General features: G+C 38.8%; 1 protein-coding gene across 2 annotated transcripts in view; it reads left to right on the top strand.

The window, feature by feature from the left end:
* Nucleotides 1–719: 719 nt before the first annotated feature.
* The window catches only part of XPNPEP1 (X-prolyl aminopeptidase 1), a 34,385-nt gene continuing 13,583 nt past the window's right edge, over nt 720–21,521 (top strand). Inside the window, exons 1-14 of one of the 2 annotated variants that reach the window (XM_063307140.1) lie at nt 720–819; nt 4,493–4,613; nt 5,436–5,499; nt 8,090–8,194; nt 8,894–8,986; nt 10,191–10,334; nt 10,715–10,810; nt 12,497–12,578; nt 13,421–13,631; nt 15,262–15,351; nt 15,563–15,613; nt 16,586–16,644; nt 17,344–17,421; nt 19,867–19,938. In XM_063307140.1, coding sequence (XP_063163210.1) covers nt 4,497–4,613; nt 5,436–5,499; nt 8,090–8,194; nt 8,894–8,986; nt 10,191–10,334; nt 10,715–10,810; nt 12,497–12,578; nt 13,421–13,631; nt 15,262–15,351; nt 15,563–15,613; nt 16,586–16,644; nt 17,344–17,421; nt 19,867–19,938 — 1,262 coding nt within the window. In that variant the 5' untranslated portion in view covers nt 720–819; nt 4,493–4,496. The remainder of the gene's footprint in view (nt 820–4,492; nt 4,614–5,435; nt 5,500–8,089; nt 8,195–8,893; nt 8,987–10,190; nt 10,335–10,714; nt 10,811–12,496; nt 12,579–13,420; nt 13,632–15,261; nt 15,352–15,562; nt 15,614–16,585; nt 16,645–17,343; nt 17,422–19,866; nt 19,939–21,521) is intronic. The other variant, XM_063307141.1, reaches the window with a different exon arrangement.

Below are 21,521 nucleotides of genomic sequence, written 5' to 3'. Positions count from 1 at the left end.
TTAAGGCAACTTCCTGGGGAGTGCAAGTATTGAGTGGTAAGCTATGCCGAGTTCCTTGAGGGGATGATGGGAGTAAGCTACAGTAAATAAAGCAAGGAATGTATTATAGGGGAAAAAAGGAATCAGTTCCTTGCTCATGTTGTGCAGTAGTCTCTGGGAGGCATGGGTTCAGGTGGGAACCCTGAAAAAAATATTCCTTTTTTTTGTAATTCTTCCTACTGGTAGCACATCAAGGGGTCAATGACTGATACCTGTTCCTGGAACAAAAGTTAATGAATAAGTAATTCTCTGTATCTTTTTTCTTCAGAATAGCTCACAATGTCTTCCTATAAAATGCACATTGTTCTCCTTGCCCTTCTGATTTGTTGGTTGGGAATTATGGCAGTTGGTCTAAGTTGGAGAAGGCTGGTGCCTATAACCTCATTGTGTTTTCCTCAGGAAACTGAGTGCAGTACATGTGGTTGTTATATTCTGAACAATCCAATCCTGTGAAATATTTTAAGAGTTTGACATGGCCTTGGGCTTTCTGGCTGAATAATCTAGAGTGAAGTCCAACCTACTCCCCTCTGCAATGTCAGGCTGCCTTCTGTTCTGCTATTGTGAACCGGTGCAGTCTATTTCTGCAACAGTCATTATCTGCAATTATCCATTATGAGAAGAAAGAGGTTATTGTGGCCAAAGTCTCCTTACCTTTGAAGTTTTGCCCTTTGCTTTGCCAGGCATTGCTGAGTTAATGAAGAGCAAGAACAGAACAGAGGAGTGATTTCACTATCCAAGGCTGGGAAATTTGGGCTTCGGAGGGATAACTACCTGGAACAGGTAAACTGTGGGCCATATAGAGAAGGTGATGTTGAATAATGCTTGGGAAAGATTATTTTATAGTGATACAAATACTTAATTTCAGTTTTGTTTGACTTTAGAATACTGCTTGTGTTATTGCTTGCTTCTTTAATATCAAACTTACTGCCTGGTTGTAATCAGTATGGTATGAAATGAGGGAAGTGATCTGTATGCTTCAGAATACAGAACTTTGGTCTAATGACCCATCCAGAAGAAATGGGAAAAAGGACAGCCCTTTTGCTAGAAGTTGAATAGTGTGATGGCAGAGGCCTTGGAGATACATAATTTGAAGTTAATGTGTTCCTCTCAAGATGCAGAGTGGGTGGTAGGCACATGACATAAAAGAAAAGAGACCAGTGGGTGGGTCCACCTTTCCTTCCTTCCTTCCTTCCTTCCTTCCTTCCTTCCTTCCTTCCTTCCTTCCTTCCTTCCATGGTATCTAACCATCTGTAAGAAAAGTTGTGCTTGTTTCATTTGGCAGAAAAATTGGATAACGTCTCAAAAGCCCTAGGGAACATGGAACAGAGATAGAAATCCAAGGGTATAATTTTTAAAGAAGTAAAATCAAATAATATCTTTGTAGCCATTATTTAGTCTTCATAAAAATAGGTATTTGAAAGTGGATAGAATGTTGACTTGGTCATAAAGTGTGGTTCTAAAACAGAGACTGATTTGAGACAAAAGAATATATAATTAGTGACTCATCTGGTTTAAATATATTAGGCACTTGAATGATACTGAAACATCACTCTTACACCTAGCTTATTTGCTATCATATATTTCACAATGTTGCTAAATTAAAATACTTGTTCTGAAGAATGGGGAGCACCCTTAGATTCTTCATCTCAGCAGAAGACTAGTACCTCAATTTTGAAACTGTATTTCAGTCATCTTTATTGGCAGTTTACTATGCTGTTGTCAAAGCTTGGTTAGGGTATAGTAGATGCCATGTTTCAAATTGATTTTTGCCTGCTAGAGGCAGTTTCTGCTTCATTAGTTGATCAATGGCCCTGGTACATATTAGAGTGGGGACTTGCAGGCAAATTCATCAGCAGTAGAATTTCTATCAAACAGCAATAGCTTCAGTTGATCTAATGCTTGTTGAAGCACCATGACTTGTGCAGGGATAATAAATAGAATCCTGTAAGGGAATGCAGGAGAAAAAAATGCTTTAGGAGTGGCTGCCAGGGAAAAATGCCTCTGACGAATGCACAAGATGCTAAGTCAGCCTTTTCTACCTTGTTTCACCAGATCTGTTGAGATGATATTCCCATGTGGCTGGAAATTCTGGGAGTTGACGTACATTTGGGGAGCATCAGCAAATGGAAGATGTTCTTAGATGATAATTTTCTAGAGGACCGCAATTTCTTCTAAATGGTCTGAAGAAGAATGAATTTGCTCTGGCAGTTTCTTCTTTTGCAATATTAGAGTAATACCCTCCCACCCTCTCCAAACCTCCTTTAGCACAGCATAATCTTCCAAGGGACAAAAGTGTCACCTTAGAAATATAATTATCTTGATCAGGTAGAAAATTCTTGAATTAGGAAAAAAATGCCTTCTGGTTACTGCACCATGGTAAATGAAACACAGTAACTTTGCAGAAGTTTATTTAAGGACAATTTGTGTATGAGTAGTTTGTTGAACATGTCAGATTTTCCTTTCTTCTGGGTTTCTGAAGAAATATCCACCATCTGCCAAATTAATCATATAGGTACAACTCTTGGTTAATCTGAAAATATGTCAGTAGTACTTTTTATAGCAAATATTCCATCTGATGGTCCAGTGAGATCTGTCATTTAGGCAATGGAGTCATTTGAGAATGCATAGCTGATGTTCGAGCCTCCAGATTTATAATTATGAGCTAGAATTGTGTGAGGACAAATCAGAATATTAACCAAGGTAGTCTTATAAGGAACAATTTTGAGCATTGGTCTTCAGTTGATGGCTGAGAAGACATTGTACCTTGTTCCAGTATGCAACACAACTACATGGTAAAAAAAATAATCACAAAAGTCTTGTTTGGACAAAAGGTGTACCCAATCCCTGAAAAGTCTGGAAAGAAATACTTTAAAAGAGCTAGATCTTAACTCTGTTTTGTCTGTGAGAAAACAGAGGGGGCAAAGAATAGTAATACTTCATTGTTTTTCTGTTTTATTTTCTTTGTAATTAGGCCTCAAATTTCTAGATGGTGTTATTGAAAATAGTTTACCGTAAGACTTAGTAACATAAACTGCTAAGTAGGATTGTCAGGTAGAATGTTAGGTATATACAACATAGAATGTAACATTTTAGTGCTGCATATGAGTGGCATACTGCTATGTGGAGCTCTTTTTCAGAATAATGGGCATATGATAAATAGATATATAAAGAAAATTTTCATGTTCCAGATTGGAGCTGCTAAACTGCTCCAGAAGTAGTGTATGCCTTTAGGGGCAATAACCTTTTGAGGTAGGTCAATCTAAGAAATCAGCCTAAGAAAGTATTCCAAGCTTACATGCTAAGTTTTGGGCATGAATGTAAATTTAAATTTGAGTCTCCCTTGTCCTAGTTCAACACATTAACTACTAATCTATGCTTTCTTGAGTTTGGAAGGGATTGTGGAATGTAATATGGCTAATAGTGCTAGATTCAAACTTTCAGAACAAACAAGTATTTACCCCCACCTTGGAAAGCAATCCTTAAGTAATCCTGGCTTGTAGAGCCTACTGTTTATTCCTGGCAAGGAAGTGTAATAACATGGACAAGGTGATGGCTCCCAGAACATTCTCTATGACTGAAAGCAGCAGCAGCTTGTGAATTATTTCCTTCCTGTTCTGTGTCCTTGCCCTTCTCTCATGTCTCAAAGCATCTGTTGCTTTTTAACTCCAAATATTTCCTTTACATACAGCTTCTTCCAGGCTGCCCTTTATCAGCTATCCACTGCCAAATAATTCAAAATTATTAACGTAAGATCCGTGAGAACTTATCGAGGAAGTAATTGTGCAACCAGTCTAAAGCACTTGGGTCCATGATGAACTACACCAGTCTTTCTGTGACTGGGCACTTTGTGGAAGATGTGCTGAATCGAAAACTCAAAGAATTCTACTATTGGAGAAAGCTGTTCTGCAGTGAATCAAGATTATGGCCTTTTCTGTTGTACCCTAAAAATATAGAATGTGTTTCCAAGACCTCTCTTTCTTGTCTGCTAGTCTTTTCATAGAGGGCCAGTTTGGTGTAGTGGCTAAGGCACTGGTCTAGAAACTAGAGACCATGAGTTTTAGTCCTGTCCAGCTAGGTGACTTTGGACCACTCACTCTCTCTCAGCCCTAGGAAGCAGGCAATGGCAAACCACTTCTGAAATCTTGCCAAGAAAACTACAGGGACTTGTCCAGTCACCAGGAGTCAAGACTGTCTCAAAGGTATGTGTGTGTGCGCGCACACATACACACAGAGTCTTTTCAAAGTCAAGTCAAGACCACAATAAGTGGTAATTCCATAGGCTGCTATTCTAGCATATCTGCACTATGCAAGATGGGGAAAGACTATAAAAGATAGAGAGATTCAAGCAATTTCACTTGAAAATTTCTACTTGAGAATTCTGGAAGTATTTTTTGGAATTTGAAATCTTCAGTACAAAATCAACAGGGCTTTTAACTTGTTGTTTTTCTGGTAGGACCATGCTTCCGAAAATAACTACAGAACTGCTTAAGCAGCTTCGGCAGGTGATGAAAAATTCCAAATATGTTTCTGAACCCATTCAAGCCTACATTGTGCCCTCGGGAGATGCTCATCAGGTATTGAATTGTCTTCTGCTTGGGAAATGCTGTTCAGAAAAAACACCAAAGCCCAATTCAGACAAAGAAAAAAGTGTAACTCTCACCAAACCGATTGCAGTAAACAGCATTCCCAGTTGTAATTTGTGCTGTGGTATCAGTGAAATTATCAGTGATCATTAACAAGGCACAACTGCAGTGTGGTAGCCTTTTTATATAGAACTGTATATTTGAATTTTCCATGCAATCCCAAACATCGCATGATTGGTGTTCAAGCTTGCAAAGACTTCATTGCAGACAATTACACTGTACTTGTAGACAAACAGTTCTTCAATGTAAAGCACAGCACAGTAAGTTGGATCAGGTCCATAGCTGTCATGGTGGCCATGAACTCTCAGGTCACTCCAGACCCCTCATCAGGGGAAGGCAAGTTAAGGTCCCTCAGCACCACCAGCCTAGTGGAGTTCCCATTTTAACCGTTATTAGTAGAAATAATTTTCTTTAAATGGTATGAAATATGTTTCAAATAATCATAGTTAAGATTAATCACCATATACTGTAGCTGTAATACTAAATGGTTAACTGACATTGGAAGAGAAAGGGAAGGTTGGAGACAGATCTGGGATTATCCAGTGGAAGAACTGTATTATTTTTGTTGTTGTTGAACTATATTCTTAATGATACAAAGACGTCTGATGAGGAATTTACCAAGATCTTTGTGTGTGTGTGTTTCAAGACTGAAAGAATAACAGTAGGAAAGCAAAGCTAATCTATGTCTATTTTCTATTACTTTTGGTCCCTTTGATCATCCTTAGCTTCGCTTTTTTATTTTCCCTTCCTCAGAGTGAATACATTGCACCTTGTGACTGCCGAAGGGAGTTCATTTGTGGGTTTAATGGCTCAGCAGGTAAGTTTCTAGAATTGTGTTCAGTCTGTTAAAGTTGGCAGTTCTTAAGATTTCAATGCCAAACATCTCTTCATATGAACGGGGCCCAAAATGGGAGCCTTCGTGTCTCTCACTAAGTTATAGAGACAAGCTAAACTGCTGTATATTTCTTTTCTTTTGAATATCCCTTTTTGTCTTTTTTTTTACATGTATATGATCTTTGTTCAGACAGACACCTGTAAAATATAGTCCCCAAGATATCACTTAGCATTAAAAAAAAGTAAGCAGACATTCCAGATGTTTTGTGTTTCTTTTTGGTTTAGTTTCAGTTTTGACTTAACCTGGGAAATCAAAAGTTGCATGCTCTCTGCATAAACTTCTATACATAAAATGTTATTTATGCTGCCATTAGTATGCATTGAGCCATTGGCATGTATTTAGTTATGTGTGGAGAGATATAGATACATCAGATGCATTAAGTGAGTGTTCTAGTCATCTGTTTTTAATATTTGGCAATCCCATGTGCTCACTGAGAAAGTTGTACATCAAAACTGATAGTTTATTTTCCTTTTATTTTTTCACACAAATAACGCCAGTGAAAGGCATGTAGGCAGCAGGAGTTTGTAGAGAACTATCCATAAAACTTGACTGTTTAAACTACTTTCACAGGCTTTGATGTTGTATTAATCCCATATTCATTGATTAAAGTAAGTAGAAAACTTTCTTGGAGACCACATGTCAGCTTCCTCCTTGTATGATGATATTTTACAGCTTTTCAACATTTTTTCCTTTATGGAGCACAGATAATGGGTAATCTGTTGAGGCCACATGCCAATGATGGACAGGCTGTGGACAAGGATAAGGTGAAAGATGGGGACTTGTTCATTCACTTCTGACTCTTCATGGTGGACATCATTTTAGTAGGATGGTCTGTAGGACCACCCATTTTTGTTTTTTCTACCCACCCACCCCCATTTTTTTTTCTGTTCCTGACACAAAACAGGTTATCAGAGAAGGGATAGATCACACTTTCTAAAGGTTTGAATTGCTTTCTTTCAGGGTTTTGAATCCAAGTAGGCCAGATGACATAAGGAGACTATCACTTTATGGCTGCAAATTGTGCACCCATTGCATATCTGGATATATTACACTCAAATCTTGGCCACATTCATATGCATTCCCCACAACCTTGCTTTCTTTTTCCATGTGTTCAAATAAAATCCTATGCATATTTATTCAAAGTAATCCCTACTGAGATTACTTCTGAAAAGTGTGAATGAGATTGTAGCCTTATAATGCAATTCCACCCATGTCTTATCCAGAATGGGGTTGCATTCAGGTAAGTACACATCAGACTGCAGCCTTAGACATAGTTGGAGACCGTTCCTTTTCCTTTTCCTTTCCCCTCCCTCCCCCCATCCTCTCTCTCTTGTATATTGGAGAGGAGAAATTATAACAGTATTGATAATCATTTGTATGTAGGTGTACAAGAGAGAGAAACAGTGATTCGCTCATTTCTGAAGAACTGTTTGGTTCTGCAGTTTACATGCTGGGTAGAGAAAGATTTGAAAGCTTTGAATTGTTGCTTTTCCTTTCAGCATGCACACCAGCTGGATTGGTGATGTAATATTAGGGCAGTAATGAGCTTTTGCTGACCCTTAGATGACCCTCCAATAAAACAAAAATCCTGTTAGCTATTTCATAGAGCAATTGCAGCTTTCCTATTTCTCTGACCAAGGCCAATGAAAATAGGATGCTTGTACTCAGAGATTTGCAGTAAACAATAACAGTTAGCCAAGTTTGGTCTCCCTAAAGAACATTTTTTGCATCTGAACATTAGTGTGTGTTTGTGTTTGTGTGTGTGTGTGTGTGTGAGAGAGAGAGAGAGAGAGAGGGAGACTTGCATCAGAACAGCATGTTCTGTTTAGCAACATTTCCTGTGGCTTCAAGCATTACACTGTAGTCTTAAGATCTAGGTTTAGTTTCAAGCTGTGCAACTGATTAACATGCAGTGCTAACATTGTCAAGTCACCTTTTGTATGGCTTCCTGTTTGCCTGCTAAGCAAAATAAGATTAGCCAATTAACAAGTCAGGTATATATAGCTCTGGTGGCCCTCTAATTAGCGGGAATCAAATCATCCAGTGAATTGCCATCTCTTAATCATAGATCACAGTGCCTATCACAGTGCCCTGATTGGCATTTTCCCTTACTTTGCTGAAGTGACATATTTTAATGGTTTGATCTTCAATGACCATTCAGATACTTTTAATCATCTTTTGTTTCCAGCCTTTTCTGCTGCTTTGGCACAAAGAACTTTGTCTTACAGGATCAGCATTTTATTATTATTTCCTTTTTCATACTGCAGGACACATTCATGGCAGGAGTTTTAAACTTACAAGTCATCAGTGGCTTGGCCTAACAGGCAAGGAGAAGTAGCTTCCTTCTTCTTAGACTTTTTTTAGCAAAAACTCCAGAAATCCAACTGGGCTTCAGAAGTTTTAGAACAAATTGTTTCCCAGCTGATTAATATTTTCTTTTCTTGGATTTATTAAGTGAGAGCAATGACTGTTGGTGTCTCCTAATTCTGCTATCTTCTCTGCTTTCTAACAGGAACTGCCATTATAACAGAGCAAGATGCAGCCATGTGGACAGATGGACGCTACTTCCTTCAGGCAACCCAACAAATGGATTCCAATTGGACACTCATGAAGATGGGTGTGTGTGAACCCAAAACAGGGTTTTTTTCCCCCAGAAATTTATTTTATCTCAGAAGTGTCCAACTTGAAGCTTTGGAAACCTCTGTTTGCATACCATCAACCTGTAATATATTAAACTGTAATATGTTTAATAGGAGAAAAAGGGGAAATTATTAAGCATAAGAACAAGTTCTGTTTAATTCATATAATTTATGTAAGTGAAATTAGATAACATTCAACTTTTAACCTGATTCTACCTGCTGTTTGGAAAGTTGTCCCCTGGCATGCTACAAGACTAGTGGAGGCCCTCAGCCTGATAAATGTCACACATACCTGCTTTATTTGAACCAGCACTTTACGTTATGTTCTTCAGACAAGGAGTTGTATTTGTTACTAGCTGACACATTCTTACATGGCAGTTTCTGCCATGCTGAGTGGCCTGCAGGCAGAAATCAGAATATAAATAAAATTAATATTCATGGTATTTTAATGTAATATTTTAAAGAGGATGTTGACCCTGCTGCTTCATGTGAATGTTACAGAAATAGGGCTTGCTGTTTTACTTTCCCAGGATGACTTTGTCCATCCAAGAGAATGCAGTGATTTCCATGTAGGAAGCAAGGCTATTATCCCATCCAGTTTATCTTGTTTTCAAGGTCTCTGTGCTGGCCTTGCTTTAGTGTTTGCAATCTTGTCTTTTGTGGGTTCCTCCCTACAGGGCTGAAAGACACTCCTACTCAGGAGGACTGGCTTGTGAATGTACTTCCCCAAGGTTCCAAAGTTGGAGTGGATCCTTCTATTATTCCTGCTGGTGAGTTTGTCCCAATGCTTTCGTCTTAGTGTAAAGGGTTAAATTTTCCCATCTTGCCCTCATCCACTATGCACCTTCAGGGGGACCCCAATCAACTTTGTTCTATATGCAATCAGTGGAATATAAAGCATGGCTAACTTTTCCCATTGCTTTTAGTTGATCCATAGCTGAGCACACTTACCTGGCAGGAAACCCCACTGAATTGACTGGAACATATTTCTGAATAGGTCTGCATCTGGACTATCCTACCTAAATTATCCAGATATCTTCATTAAAACTATCAAATTCCTCAGCTTTAAAATATAATTATGCAATAGAAATGTACTATGCATATTAGCTGAATTCATTTAGTTTTTTTTTAATTTAGTCATAGGCTTGCAATATTTTAAAATACTCACATTCTCCCTATATCATTTGTTGTTTAAGGGTATAAGGAGATTGGTGGAGATAAGTAAAACAAAATATTTAGATGCAAATTGTACCTGCTGTTAGTTAGGATCCAGCAGATTTGGAACACTATTGAGGGATGGGGAATTTTTAGCTACCTACCTTGCATTTTTAACACTAGAGAGAAGTGGTTGTTCATTACTACATACATCAGTAATTGGAGTGGGATGAAAAACATGCTAGAAATCATGGCCCACAGAAATGAACATTTTTCTCAGAAGGCAATAAAATAACCTGGTATAACAGAAGAGTAAGTTTTCAACTGCCAACAAATCTAATAGGTATGTCAGACTTGTTCATAATAATCAGTTCTCTCCAACATTATTTTTACTATTTGTTCCCTTCTACAATCACATTGCACTTTGCAAATCTTTTGCAAAAATTGTCCATTCATCTCCATTTTTTATTCCATATGGAATAACAAATATTACTCCTTTAAAAAGGGTAGTATAATACATCTCTATTCTACCTTCAACTGTGGGGAATACTGTCTGTGTGTTTAGACAATGTCAGTTACTGGTGTATTTTGCCAGTTGTTTGAGGGGAGAAGGTGGTTGGGACAATATTTAATTTAAACCATCTTTCTTAACCTAAGTCCTTCCAGATGTTGTAGACTACAACTCCCATTATCATTGAACACAAAGCTGGAACTGATGGGAGTAGAATTTACAACAGCTGGAAGGATGCAGATTGGTGAAGGATGAATGTACTCCAGAACCCAAGAATATGGCAGATTGGTTCTCTCTGCATCTTTCAGACCAGTGGAAGAGGATGTCCAGAGTTCTGAAATGTGCTGGCCACGTTCTTGTGCCAGTCAAAGATAATTTGATTGATTCCATATGGGCAGACCGGCCACCACGACCATGTAAGCCTCTGATGACACTAGATCTCAGCTTCACAGGTAAGGAAGAATCCAGTTATGTTTGCTGATATTAGCACTGAACATGGTTTCCTAATACGATACCCTCCAAATTTTCTGAATTTCTAGCCAACATCTGGCAGGCATCAGGTCAGAAATATTGCTGTGGATGATGAAATGACAACCTTAGCAGGCTTCCTGTTTAGTTCTACCTGGACCAGAGGCACAAGAAATGGGTTGGGGCAGCATGAGATTTTGAAACCATTATTGTCACGTTAATATTTGCTAATTCATATAAAAATGGTTCAGGCCCTGGTCATGAAATATAGGTAAACACTCTCCATTTGCAGCAAGAAGTGCTTTGTTGTACATGGCTCCGAATTGCAGTTTGGCTGAGCTCTAATTTCAGTTGCCTGTTGCAGGGATCAGTTGGAAAGAAAAGATTACAGCTCTGCGGGGCAAAATGGCTGAGAGGAAGGCTCTCTGGTTTGTTGTGACAGCTTTGGATGATGTGGCTTGTGAGTACCAGTATGGGCCATTCAGCATTATTTTATTGCTATATTGAGTGATTTCTGTGCATCGGGAGTGAAAAGTCCAGCAGTATGTCCAGACAATTACCCCATTGTTTCTTAGACCATGGTTTGCCTACTCACAGCTTGTTGAAAAAAACCATAATAGGCTGGACTCATAAAATATAGTGAGCTGTAAAACCAAGATTTATAAATTACATAGCTGACTTCCCATAACATCCTGAGCCTAGATCAGATGAACCATACTGTGACTTAGCGCGGTATGAAAATCCAGCCGGTCAGTAGCAGCCCCTTTGAAATGCAGAGATCAAGGAATTGGTTGATCAATGGCAATCAACAATGAAGAGAAGGAGGCTGGTGGTTCCCAATATTGCTAAGCAGTCAGCATTAGATGGGTGAAAAAGCCCCAGGTCTTGAAGATAATTATGGCTTTCTTGAAGCTTCCACTCCTAAGCTTCCAAGAGCAGACTGCATAGAGCTGACAGCCTTAGCTGTATGCCTGCCTAAAGCAAGGCCGAGTGATTTTTCTTGGGCTGTGCTCAGGCTTTGGATGGGCTGCTATGAAAGGCTCCAGAAAGAAGGCTAGGCCAAAACTAAGTTTGATGTAATTTGATTCTCATTTTAATTAAATACTATTGGTACAATTACTTCCCAGTTGTGTTTTTAATCATTTCCTGCTTTATCTGCAATTTGGTAACAACTTTGGAGGTCTCCAGGACCCATACCCAAGGGTTAGGGGAATGCCTGCTGCCTCAGGTGTGCATAATGTGGCCCAATAAAAAGTATGTGGGATTTGAACTGAAGTCTTCCTGTAGAGCAGTGGAGCCATTTAATGAGCAAATCACCCTCTTTCAGCTTCAGTCTATCACCTCTTCTTGTTTGGAAGAGTGTGAACTGGTTTTTGACTCCTGGCATATTTTCAGTGAAGGAACAACTTCAGTCATGCTTGGCTCCTTGGGCTGCCTCTTACTATAAGGAAATTAGCTCCTGTACAGATAAAGCAATTATTCTATTTACTGCCTGCTCATATATTGGGAAAAATGCCCTCAGTCACTTAATGGGCCAGGATTAGGTAGAATGTTTCACATTTTTGGTTTGGTTTACATTTGGGAAGTATTAACTCTGCTGGTGAAAAGTTTACAGTATGTAAAAGAAAACCTTTAATACACCAGGATATACACACACTATTTTTTACCTCCCCATTCAGTCATTACTAACTCTCTTTGGGATCTTGGTTATATGGAGAAAGGAAATATGTGAATTGGCGTATAGGTGCTACAAATGTACTTTTGAAAAATATTCAAGATATTTTAGCAGTTTTTTGAACTTTCTGAACTGTGTACATCAAAATGTGTGCCTTCACATAATACTTCCATGCAACAAGTTCACTCATTACTTCATACTTTATTATTGCGTGCACAAGCATATTTTTGTAATGAAGATGTGGAAAAACAAAGTTGAACAAATGTATTTCAGCCAACTTGGTTTATGTGTTAACCACAACTTGAAAGCACTTCGTAGTGTACACTTATAGTGCCATCTTGTGGCAGAATCTCTGAAAGGGTACAGCTTTGTCTATTTTCCTTCTACAGTATCTGGATCAGGATGTTGTTGGTTGAAAGGTTGGTTGAATGTTAATCCAGGCTGTAACACTACCTTTTTATTGTGTTATAGGGCTCTTTAATCTTAGAGGGTCTGATGTGGAATATAATCCAGTGTTCTTTACTTATGCTATCATAGGGATAGATACTATCAGGTAAGAAGAACTATAGCTTCCTCACTAGTTTCGCTAACATTTGGCAGTATTTTATTTTATTTTATTTTTAAAAATGTACATACAATCTTTCAAAACAAAGTGTTGTTTGTATTGACAAGTATATGTATTACCAAAATCAGTATTAATGGATGTAATATATGAGGCCTTTAAAGCCCATTAAGCAATTTCCTTTCATTTTGAAGCTCTTGATTGATTTCCTGTGATAATTCTTGCTTCATGTTATATTAGCTTTCATTAATAGTAACAATATCCAGGGTCTGCTAGACTTCATCATTCTTTACTCAAACATTGTTAATGTAGAAACATTGCATTAAATTACCACCCAACATTTTATTGGTACTTGCACTTAAAAAATGCTTCAGTTGTACAGAATTTTATGTATCAAACTTAGAGTTTGAATAACAATTAAACCATGCCCTGAGGTGAATCTGATTTGGATATGCATCCCTATTTAATATGTCTTAAATTTACTTTTGTGAGAGCTCTTGTCCTCTAAGGTATTGTAGTGATTTATCAATAAATGATTGTATTAATGTATCATGAAATAGATTTAGCTTGCATTCTTTGGGCCATGATACAGTTGTCTTAAAGCTACTGTTGCAGATTAACATGTCACAGGGTTCTGAAAACCCCATCGGTTAAATGTTAAATGTCAGTGGAATGAAGGCAGGACTTCACGCTCTTTCGGAAAGATCCCTGGGCCTTCCCAGTGATCCTCCATAAATGTAAAGACACAGTTGAATCATTGTCACCCCTTTATTAAAGGGGCAGGTTATCCCAGAAATTTCATCCTTGTTTCTTTTCCCACTCTTCTCTTTTAGGTTGTTTATTGATGGCAATCGCTTAGTAGACCCAAATGTGAGAGAGCATCTGTTCCTGGATTCTGCTCAGGACCCTGAATTGCACATACAAGTACTGCCATATGATTCCATCCTAACAGTTCTGAAATCAATTTGTGAAACTCTCTCTCCGCATGAGAAAGTTTGGCTCAGTGATAAAGCCAGCTATGCCTTGACTCAGGCCATTCCCAAGGTGTGTACGTACTAACAATTCCTCCAGATACTTCCAGCTTTCTTTTCTGTGTGTCTGCACAAGCCTTCTCTTTAGCTGTTAAGTCTGAAGCCAACATCTTGGAAGCTGCTTGTGCTTTCATTAAAATAATTTATTCAAAAAGGATGCTGAATTAGAAAACAGGCAATTGAGATAATCAATATCTAAAGGGGAGAGAGAGAGAGAAAGAGAGAGGGAGGGAGGGAGGGAGAGAAGTTTTGCTGTTGATAAGGCTGGAGAAGTAAAATATTTATTTATTTATTTTACAGTTTTGAAATGAAAGAAACTCAGCAGCCTAAATTGCATTTGCTGTTTTTGTGGTCATATCCTACCACTGACTCATATTCAGTTTGCAATCAGTCTTCCCAAACCCTTTTTACAAGTACTCTTATCAAGTTTGGTATTCTCTGTACACTCGCCTTCCTAAGTGAAGAATTTTGCATTTGTCCTTCTTAAATGTCTTACCTTCAGCCCATTTCTTTAATCTGTGAATATCATTTTGATTCTCTCCTCTCATAATTAGCTATTTTACCCAACTTCTATCATTTGCAGATAGAATAAGCATCCTGTTCACCTCTACATCTAAGTCATTAATACAAAAAATGATAAGTATGTGACGCCTGAACCTGTTTCTCCTTAATTCTCATGCTTACAATTAATTAATTAATTAAACTAAAGCTCATGCTTAACTAGCTTGCTAATCAGAATGTTATGGAATACTGTGTCTAATGCCTTGCTGAAATTAAAATGCATTATATCTATAGAACAATGTTTTTCAGCCTTGGCAAATTTAAGATGTCTGGACTTCAACTTCCAGAGGCTGGCTGAGGAATTCTGAGAATTGAAGTATAGACATCTTAAATTTTCCAGGGTTGAAAAACTCTGCTATAGAATTTCCACAAAAGTTACCTGATTTTTTTTTAAAAAAGTAATAAGATAAGATTGATTTGGTAGTTGTTCTTGATAAATCCATGCTGACTTCTGGCAATTACCACATAGTTTTCAAGATGCTTATAAATTAATTTATTTGTGGTATGTTCCCGATTCATAATTCCTTGGATCTTTCTTTCTCCCCTTTTTGAAGATTGGGGCAACATTTGCTTTCTTCTAGTTGTCTGCCAGTTTTCCAGAATTTCTTGCAGATGATATATAAAGGTTTGGCCAGACCACCAGCACGTTCCTTCAGTAGCCTATTATGCAGTTCTTCTGACCCTGGAAATTTAAATTATTTCTGAATAAAGAGTTATTCCATGATCATGTCTCTTAATTTCAAGCATTAATCATGCCCTTTCATTCTGCCTTTTGCAATTAGTATCTCTCTCACATGAGAGAAAAATGAGTCAAAATATTGTAACAGCTCCACCCTTTTCTTTCTTATCTTTTAGCATTTTGATGCTCTGAGCTTTATTCAAGAAGGATATAAATGCAAAAAATATGGAGTCTGAGGATGGATAAATGACCAGATTATGATCCAAGCACAGAGATGATGTTGAAGCATTCGAAAATGTAGCTTAGTATAGTGGCCATGCCACCACTGGATCATTAGGTACTTAGAGTCCTCACCAAACTCTGCTTTTATGTTTTGTTTTGTTTTGTTTTGTCTGTATATCAGGATCATCGCTACCTCACCCCCTACACTCCCATCTGCATGGCAAAAGCTGTAAAGAATGTGACGGAAGCTGAAGGCATGAGGAAGGCTCATGTAAGTGATTTGCCCAGTTTCCTAAAGTAACCGTCTTCTTCTCAAAAGATTGAAAATTATAAGTTCTGCTCATATTTGCAGAGTGGAGGCATGCTGGCTGTGGGAAGAATTATTTTCATTGCAATTGCCTGCTGATATATATGGTAACCACTAGATGGATTTTTCCAAATTCTTTTACACTTTTAAGTGTTTTCTCTCTTTTTAATAACAGATTAAGGATGCTGTTGCATTGTGTGAGCTATTTAATTGGCTGGAGAAGGAGGTATGGCTTTACGGAATTTTGTTATGAGAGGAGTATTACTTGGAGTGAACGCTTACATGAATAGCATAACAGCATCATGGATCTAGGAAAGACATATAACCAACCTTGAGCCATGTAGGCCTAATGTGGGAGGTGTAATGTATGTTGTGAGCAGAGGTGCAGCAGAGGTGTAATGTGTGCTATGAGCCCAGAAGGGCCTTCAAGTTGTGGGACTATATTCCCTGGGAGAGCACAATCTGTTATCCTGCAGTCAGTAAGTTTCTTAATTAATAGCCACTCTGTCTTGTTTGGGTTGAGGCTGAGCCTGTTTTTCCCCATGCAGAAGTAGGGACTTCTGCCATATCTTCCATTTGACACAGGATGAAGCTATCTGGGTATCATTTGCATATTGATGATACCTCACTCAGAACTGCTGAATGACTCCTCCAACCTTTATATCCAGCCATGTAGATGTTAAGCAAAAGTTCAGAAAAGTCAAATTCTGGGGCACCTAATAATGAAATGCACAAGGGCCTGGCCTCTCCCCTCCTGCCATCACCAACAAAATTTGCAACTCAGGAAGGCGTAGACCTACTGTAAAATGATGCTGCCAACTTCCAGCTCTCACAGGTAGTCCCAAAGGGTAGTGTGGTCAATAGTGTTGAAGGCTGCCCTACTGTGTATTGAAAGTCCAGTAGGACAAATATGGTCATACTTCTCTCCCCAAGCCCTACCACAGGTCATCCATGAGAGCAACCATCCCATGTCCAGGACTGAATGCTCCAGATTATTTATGTCCTTCATAGCACTTTGTAATTGATGCTTACATCACTTTGTCACTCCAAATATTGAAGGCTGGAATGTTATGAAGGGGAGGGAAGCTGACAGTGGCATATTAGGTAACATATAGGTCTGAGAAAATTTTTTAAAAAAAGTCTGCCTGAGGAAATGCTACTGAACTGATTTAATGCAACCTTGTCTGACATCTGCCAGGTTCCCAAAGGCAACATTACAGAAATCATAGCAGCAGATAAAGCAGAGGAGTTTCGTAGGTAAGAAAAAGACTAAAGCAGGATGTCATGGATTACTGCAATCCAGGTTCAGCAAACTTTACAGATGGCAGGAACTGTTAGATACTTCACATGCCAAAAATGAAGAAATTTGCATATGCCAAAAAAAATGAAGAGATTGTGCTTTTAAAAATAAAATTAGTCACAAAAACTCATGAGAGTTCATATGACAACAGATATCTTGTACCTTTTGGCTATCTTGCAAGATTTTAGCCATTTTTAATTTTAAAAATTAAAATATTTTGAGTACTATAAACTCAACTCTACTTTTAAGAAAAAAATAATAAACTTGGGTATAGAATCTAGTCTACAGCGGTCCAGCTAACAACTATTGTAGATGGATGGAGCCCCTGGGGGGACTGACTTGTATGGCCAATCCAGAGTCATTGGGTTCTGCATGCCTAATGCGGAGGTCAACTGCCCTCACTGAACTGCAATAGTGAAAGATGAAGACCTTGGTTGGTCTTGGTCTCTTAACATTCAGAGTTGTGTATCTTCTCCCTCTAACAATTCTTAGCATTTCAAATCCTACCCAGCTAAAGGGGAATGACAGTCCTAGCGAAAGAGAATGGGCAAATAGGGTACAGAAAAGGCAACTGAAGGGAACATGGCTAGGAAGACTCTTGAGATTGTTTACAGTGATTTGATTATTCTTATTCATGAAATGTATGTCTCTTTCAGCCATCAAGATAATTTTGTTGACTTGAGCTTTGCTACCATTTCAAGTACAGGCCCAAATGGTGCTATCATTCACTACAAGTAAGAGCAATAAAAGTTGTTGCACTTAACTGCTGATTGTAAAGTGTGATAGTATCTAGCAGCTTAGCTCAAATTAAGGGACAATTGATGACTATAACTGGGTTGCTATGAGCAAACTTTTTCCCAGCATTCCAACTTGTCAAATATGGTCCCTACTTTGTTTGAGGCTTCTTAGACCTGAAATGATAATCTCCATGGGCGGTAGCATTATTCTAGACTTCTGGCTATTTAGCTCATGTGGTGATTAGAGAATTAGAGTCTTTGTTTTCTTTTGGACTGTCTTTATACCTGTTTGTGGGAGAAGCAACAAAAAAGAACCAGGTATGTGCCATGACCACCTAGAGGTAGGAACCTTAATATTGGCTGACTATAAGATTTGGTTGCTTTCTCTTCTGGCTGCTTGGATGTTTAAAACTATTACCAAGAAACTGTCAGAATTTTTGTGATTGTTGCCATAGAAGGGTCCAGCTGACCTCCTAAACTCCAATGCCAAGGAACATATCCAGATCTTTAAGGCTTTTTGGAAGGCTGGCAGGGTCAGGGCGAACCTAATCTTAACCCTTAAGATGCCCCAAAGATCAAGTGCTGTGACAGAAAAATCCCACTTTCTGGGTCCCACAAGATGATATTCTCCAATAGATGAGTCCTGCAGCACGACTTTTTTGCCTGATCGGATGGGGTCAGTAGAAATGATCAGGGAGAGGCAATCCCACTAATAATCTGGTACTATGCCACAAAAGGCTTTATAGGTTTAGCACCTTGAATTGACCCAGAAGCACATTCGGAGCCAGTGCAGCTCTCACAGCAGAGGTGTAACATGAATGCATCAAAATGAGCCTATAACTGCCCACACCATTGCATTCTGGACCAGCTGAAGCTTCCAGATCTTCTTCAAGGGGAGCCCCATGTAGACAGCATTGCAATAATTAATTTGGGAGGTGACCAAGACATAATTTACTGTGACCAGTGCCTCTTGGTCCAGGAAGGGCACAATTGGTGCCGAAGATTGCTAAGGCCCTCCTAGCCAGGGCTGCCACTTGTTCTTCGAAGAGGAGTCATGAGTGCAACCATGTCTGGAACAAAAGATGGAAAATCACCAGATCCAGGGGCCCTCAGACTCAATGCCACTCAGTCTTGCTAGGGTTGAGCTATAGCCTGTTCTTCCCCATCCTGGCCCTCACAGCTTCAGACACCAAGACAAGACACCTGCAACATCACTTGGCTGGCCAGCGTAGAAATGTAGAGCTGGGTATCATCAGCATACTGATGATACCTCACTGGTGATGTCAGATGACCTTATCCAGAACCCTCACATAGAAGTTAAATTAAGTGGAGAGAGAATTGGACTCTGAGGCACTTCACACAAAAGGAGCCTAGGATTAGACATCTCCCCACTTACCAGTGCAACATTGTACATCCCCCCAACTCCTGGACCACGCTGGTATTGAAAGCCACTGAGAGATCAAGGAGAGCTAGGATGGATGTACCACACCCATCCTGCTCCTGCCAGAAGTTATCCACAAGTGCAATCAATTGTTTTGATCAGCAAGGTCTGAAACCTGATTGAAAGGGGTCCAGATAATTTACTTCCTCCAGGGTCCTCTGAAGCTGCAGGGCAACCATTTTCTCAACAACCTTCCCCTAAAAGAAAAAAAAATTAAGAGACAGGATGGAAGTTGTCCATTGTGGCTGAGTTTAGCGATGGCTTCTTGAGGAGTTGGTGAACCGTCGCCTCATTCAACATCAGCAGGATAACCCTCTTCCTCAAGGATGAATTCTCCACTGCCAGGACCAAACTGCATGTTATCTTCCAGGTAGACTTAGCTAATCAGAGGAACATGGGTCTAATATGCATGTGGCTGAGCTTACTGTTCCAAGAACCTGTCCTTTCATCAGGACTAACAAGATCAAACTCATCTCATATAACAGAGCCAGACTGAGTCACCTCCATGGGTTCTACTTCAAAGCCAGACTCCAGCTTGGAACAAATCTGTTGGACTTTATCTGACAAATGTGTAGCATATTCCTCACAGCAAACCTGCAAATGAACTTCTGACAGGGAGGTTGGTAAAGTGGTCAGTAATCCCAACTGATCTCTAGTTATCAATCAGGGTCTCACATCGAAGTATATGTGGGGTAGGTCCTCTAATTCAGAGTGTCCTAGATGATAGTAGCTACTCCACCACCTCTGCCCTGACTTCTTGGTTGATGCCAGATTTCTGAGAGGGAACAGCCCCCTTCATGCCTATCCAGGTCTGGGTTATATGTGAACCTTGTGTATACCAAGACTTATATCTAAGACATCATTCCTGTGTTAGTATCAGGCGTGATATACACGTGGCGAAGTTAATCACCTAACTGTATAATTTAAGCAATAACTTCCACAAACTCTATTCCTGAAACAGGATGTTGAAACATTAAATTTGTATTATTATTATTGAATAGGCCTTCTCCTGAAACAAATAGGACTTTGTCCTTGAATGAGATCTATCTCTTGGATTCTGGTGCTCAGTACAAGTAAGTGGGTTATTATTCCTGCAGCTTATGCTCCTATTTCAAACCAATAAATCTGTTACCACATTAAGTCCCCCTTCTGACCTACATTAAGTAAGGATAAACTCTGTAAGTAACCTCAGGTTTGTTCTAAAGAAACACAGCATCAAGAAAATCATGAGTCAAATTACTGTATTATTCTGACAAGGGTAGGTAAACATTTTTTTAAACTAACAATTTATTTCATCTTCTATTCCATTGTGATTTCTTGTTTGCATGGATGCTGTACCTGAGCTCTAATGGCTAGGCAGTTAATATTTTAGCAGAGGTTTTGTAGGAATGCAGAAGATGTTGATGTTTGCCATACGATAGTATTGCTGAGATGCTGCAATAGCAGAGACCAATTTTTTTTCTGAACATATGCTTTCTGTAAACAAAGAATAAAATAGTGCAATGGGAAAAACATCAGAATAACATTATTTGTCTATTTTCATTATTTGTCTACTAACATTGCCTGCTACTTTCTATTGTATTCCTACTTTTGAAGGACCATGAAGACTTGGCTCTTCAAGAAAGCATTTGGGGATGCAGAAGTTTAGCTTAAGTTTAGTTTAAGGGATGCTTAAGAGTAGAATGAGGCTATAAATGGCAGAGGGACATTTGGCATACTGTAACAAAAGATATAATCAAACTTTGCAGACAAGATAAATTTCTGTTGAAATCACTGGCAGCCTTGTATATAGTTAAGTTGAATTTGGTTTTTTATTTTACCTTTATCTGTTTGTTTGTTTTCCTTATGATGAATCAAGTTTGAAATAGAGCATTGCCCCCTGCCTGGATATTACTACTTTAGAAGACCCCAGTTCCCAAGAAAACATATAAAAGTTTAATAATGTTAAGTTTGAGGGGGAAAACATAAATTTGTTGAAGTTTGGCTACAGGCTAGAATGCTTAACATTTGTAGCGTTTCAAGCATTCAGAGTACTTAACATCAGTCTTCTAGCTGTAATCTTGTGAAAAGGCAATCTTCTCAGTGTTGCTGCATATGGGAAACTGAGGCTGAGAGAGAGTAACTTTCCCAAGGCTGCCTACTGAGCTCATGGCAGAAGTGAGAATTGAACTGGGGATGGCTCAAATTGTAGCCTACTCCCTTAGCCCATTTTGGAAAGATTTAATAAAGATTTAAACTGTTTTATTCAAGTTTGAAGAATGTTGCAGACTTGACCTCTTCAGGAGAAAATTGTTTCTTCAGAATTTTGGCATTTTTGCTAGCCAACATTCTTGGCAGGGCTTTGAATGGGAGCTGTGTGAATGCTCTTTGATAAGACATACAATGGGATCTTTCTCTTCTCAGACAGTCTAATTATTGGTTCTCTCAGTTTTACAATGAGAAGCAGCCACTTGAGAATAATGAGTTAGCCATCCATAACATTTTCCAAGCTGTGAGGACAGCAGAGCTAAACTAGCTGATATTGCAATGCCAATTGAAGGACTTTTCATGTCAGGTCATGAGTGGGGCAGAATGCCTGGAACTCTGTTTAAACATAACCAACTTGGAAAAATGTCTTACTTCAATCTAATGTCCATAAATATTCATGAATTTGTAA

Source organism: Candoia aspera, chromosome 6 (genome assembly GCF_035149785.1).
Source record: "Candoia aspera isolate rCanAsp1 chromosome 6, rCanAsp1.hap2, whole genome shotgun sequence".
NCBI classification, from domain to species: domain Eukaryota; kingdom Metazoa; phylum Chordata; class Lepidosauria; order Squamata; family Boidae; genus Candoia; species Candoia aspera.
This window is presented reverse-complemented; position numbering and strand designations above follow the sequence as displayed.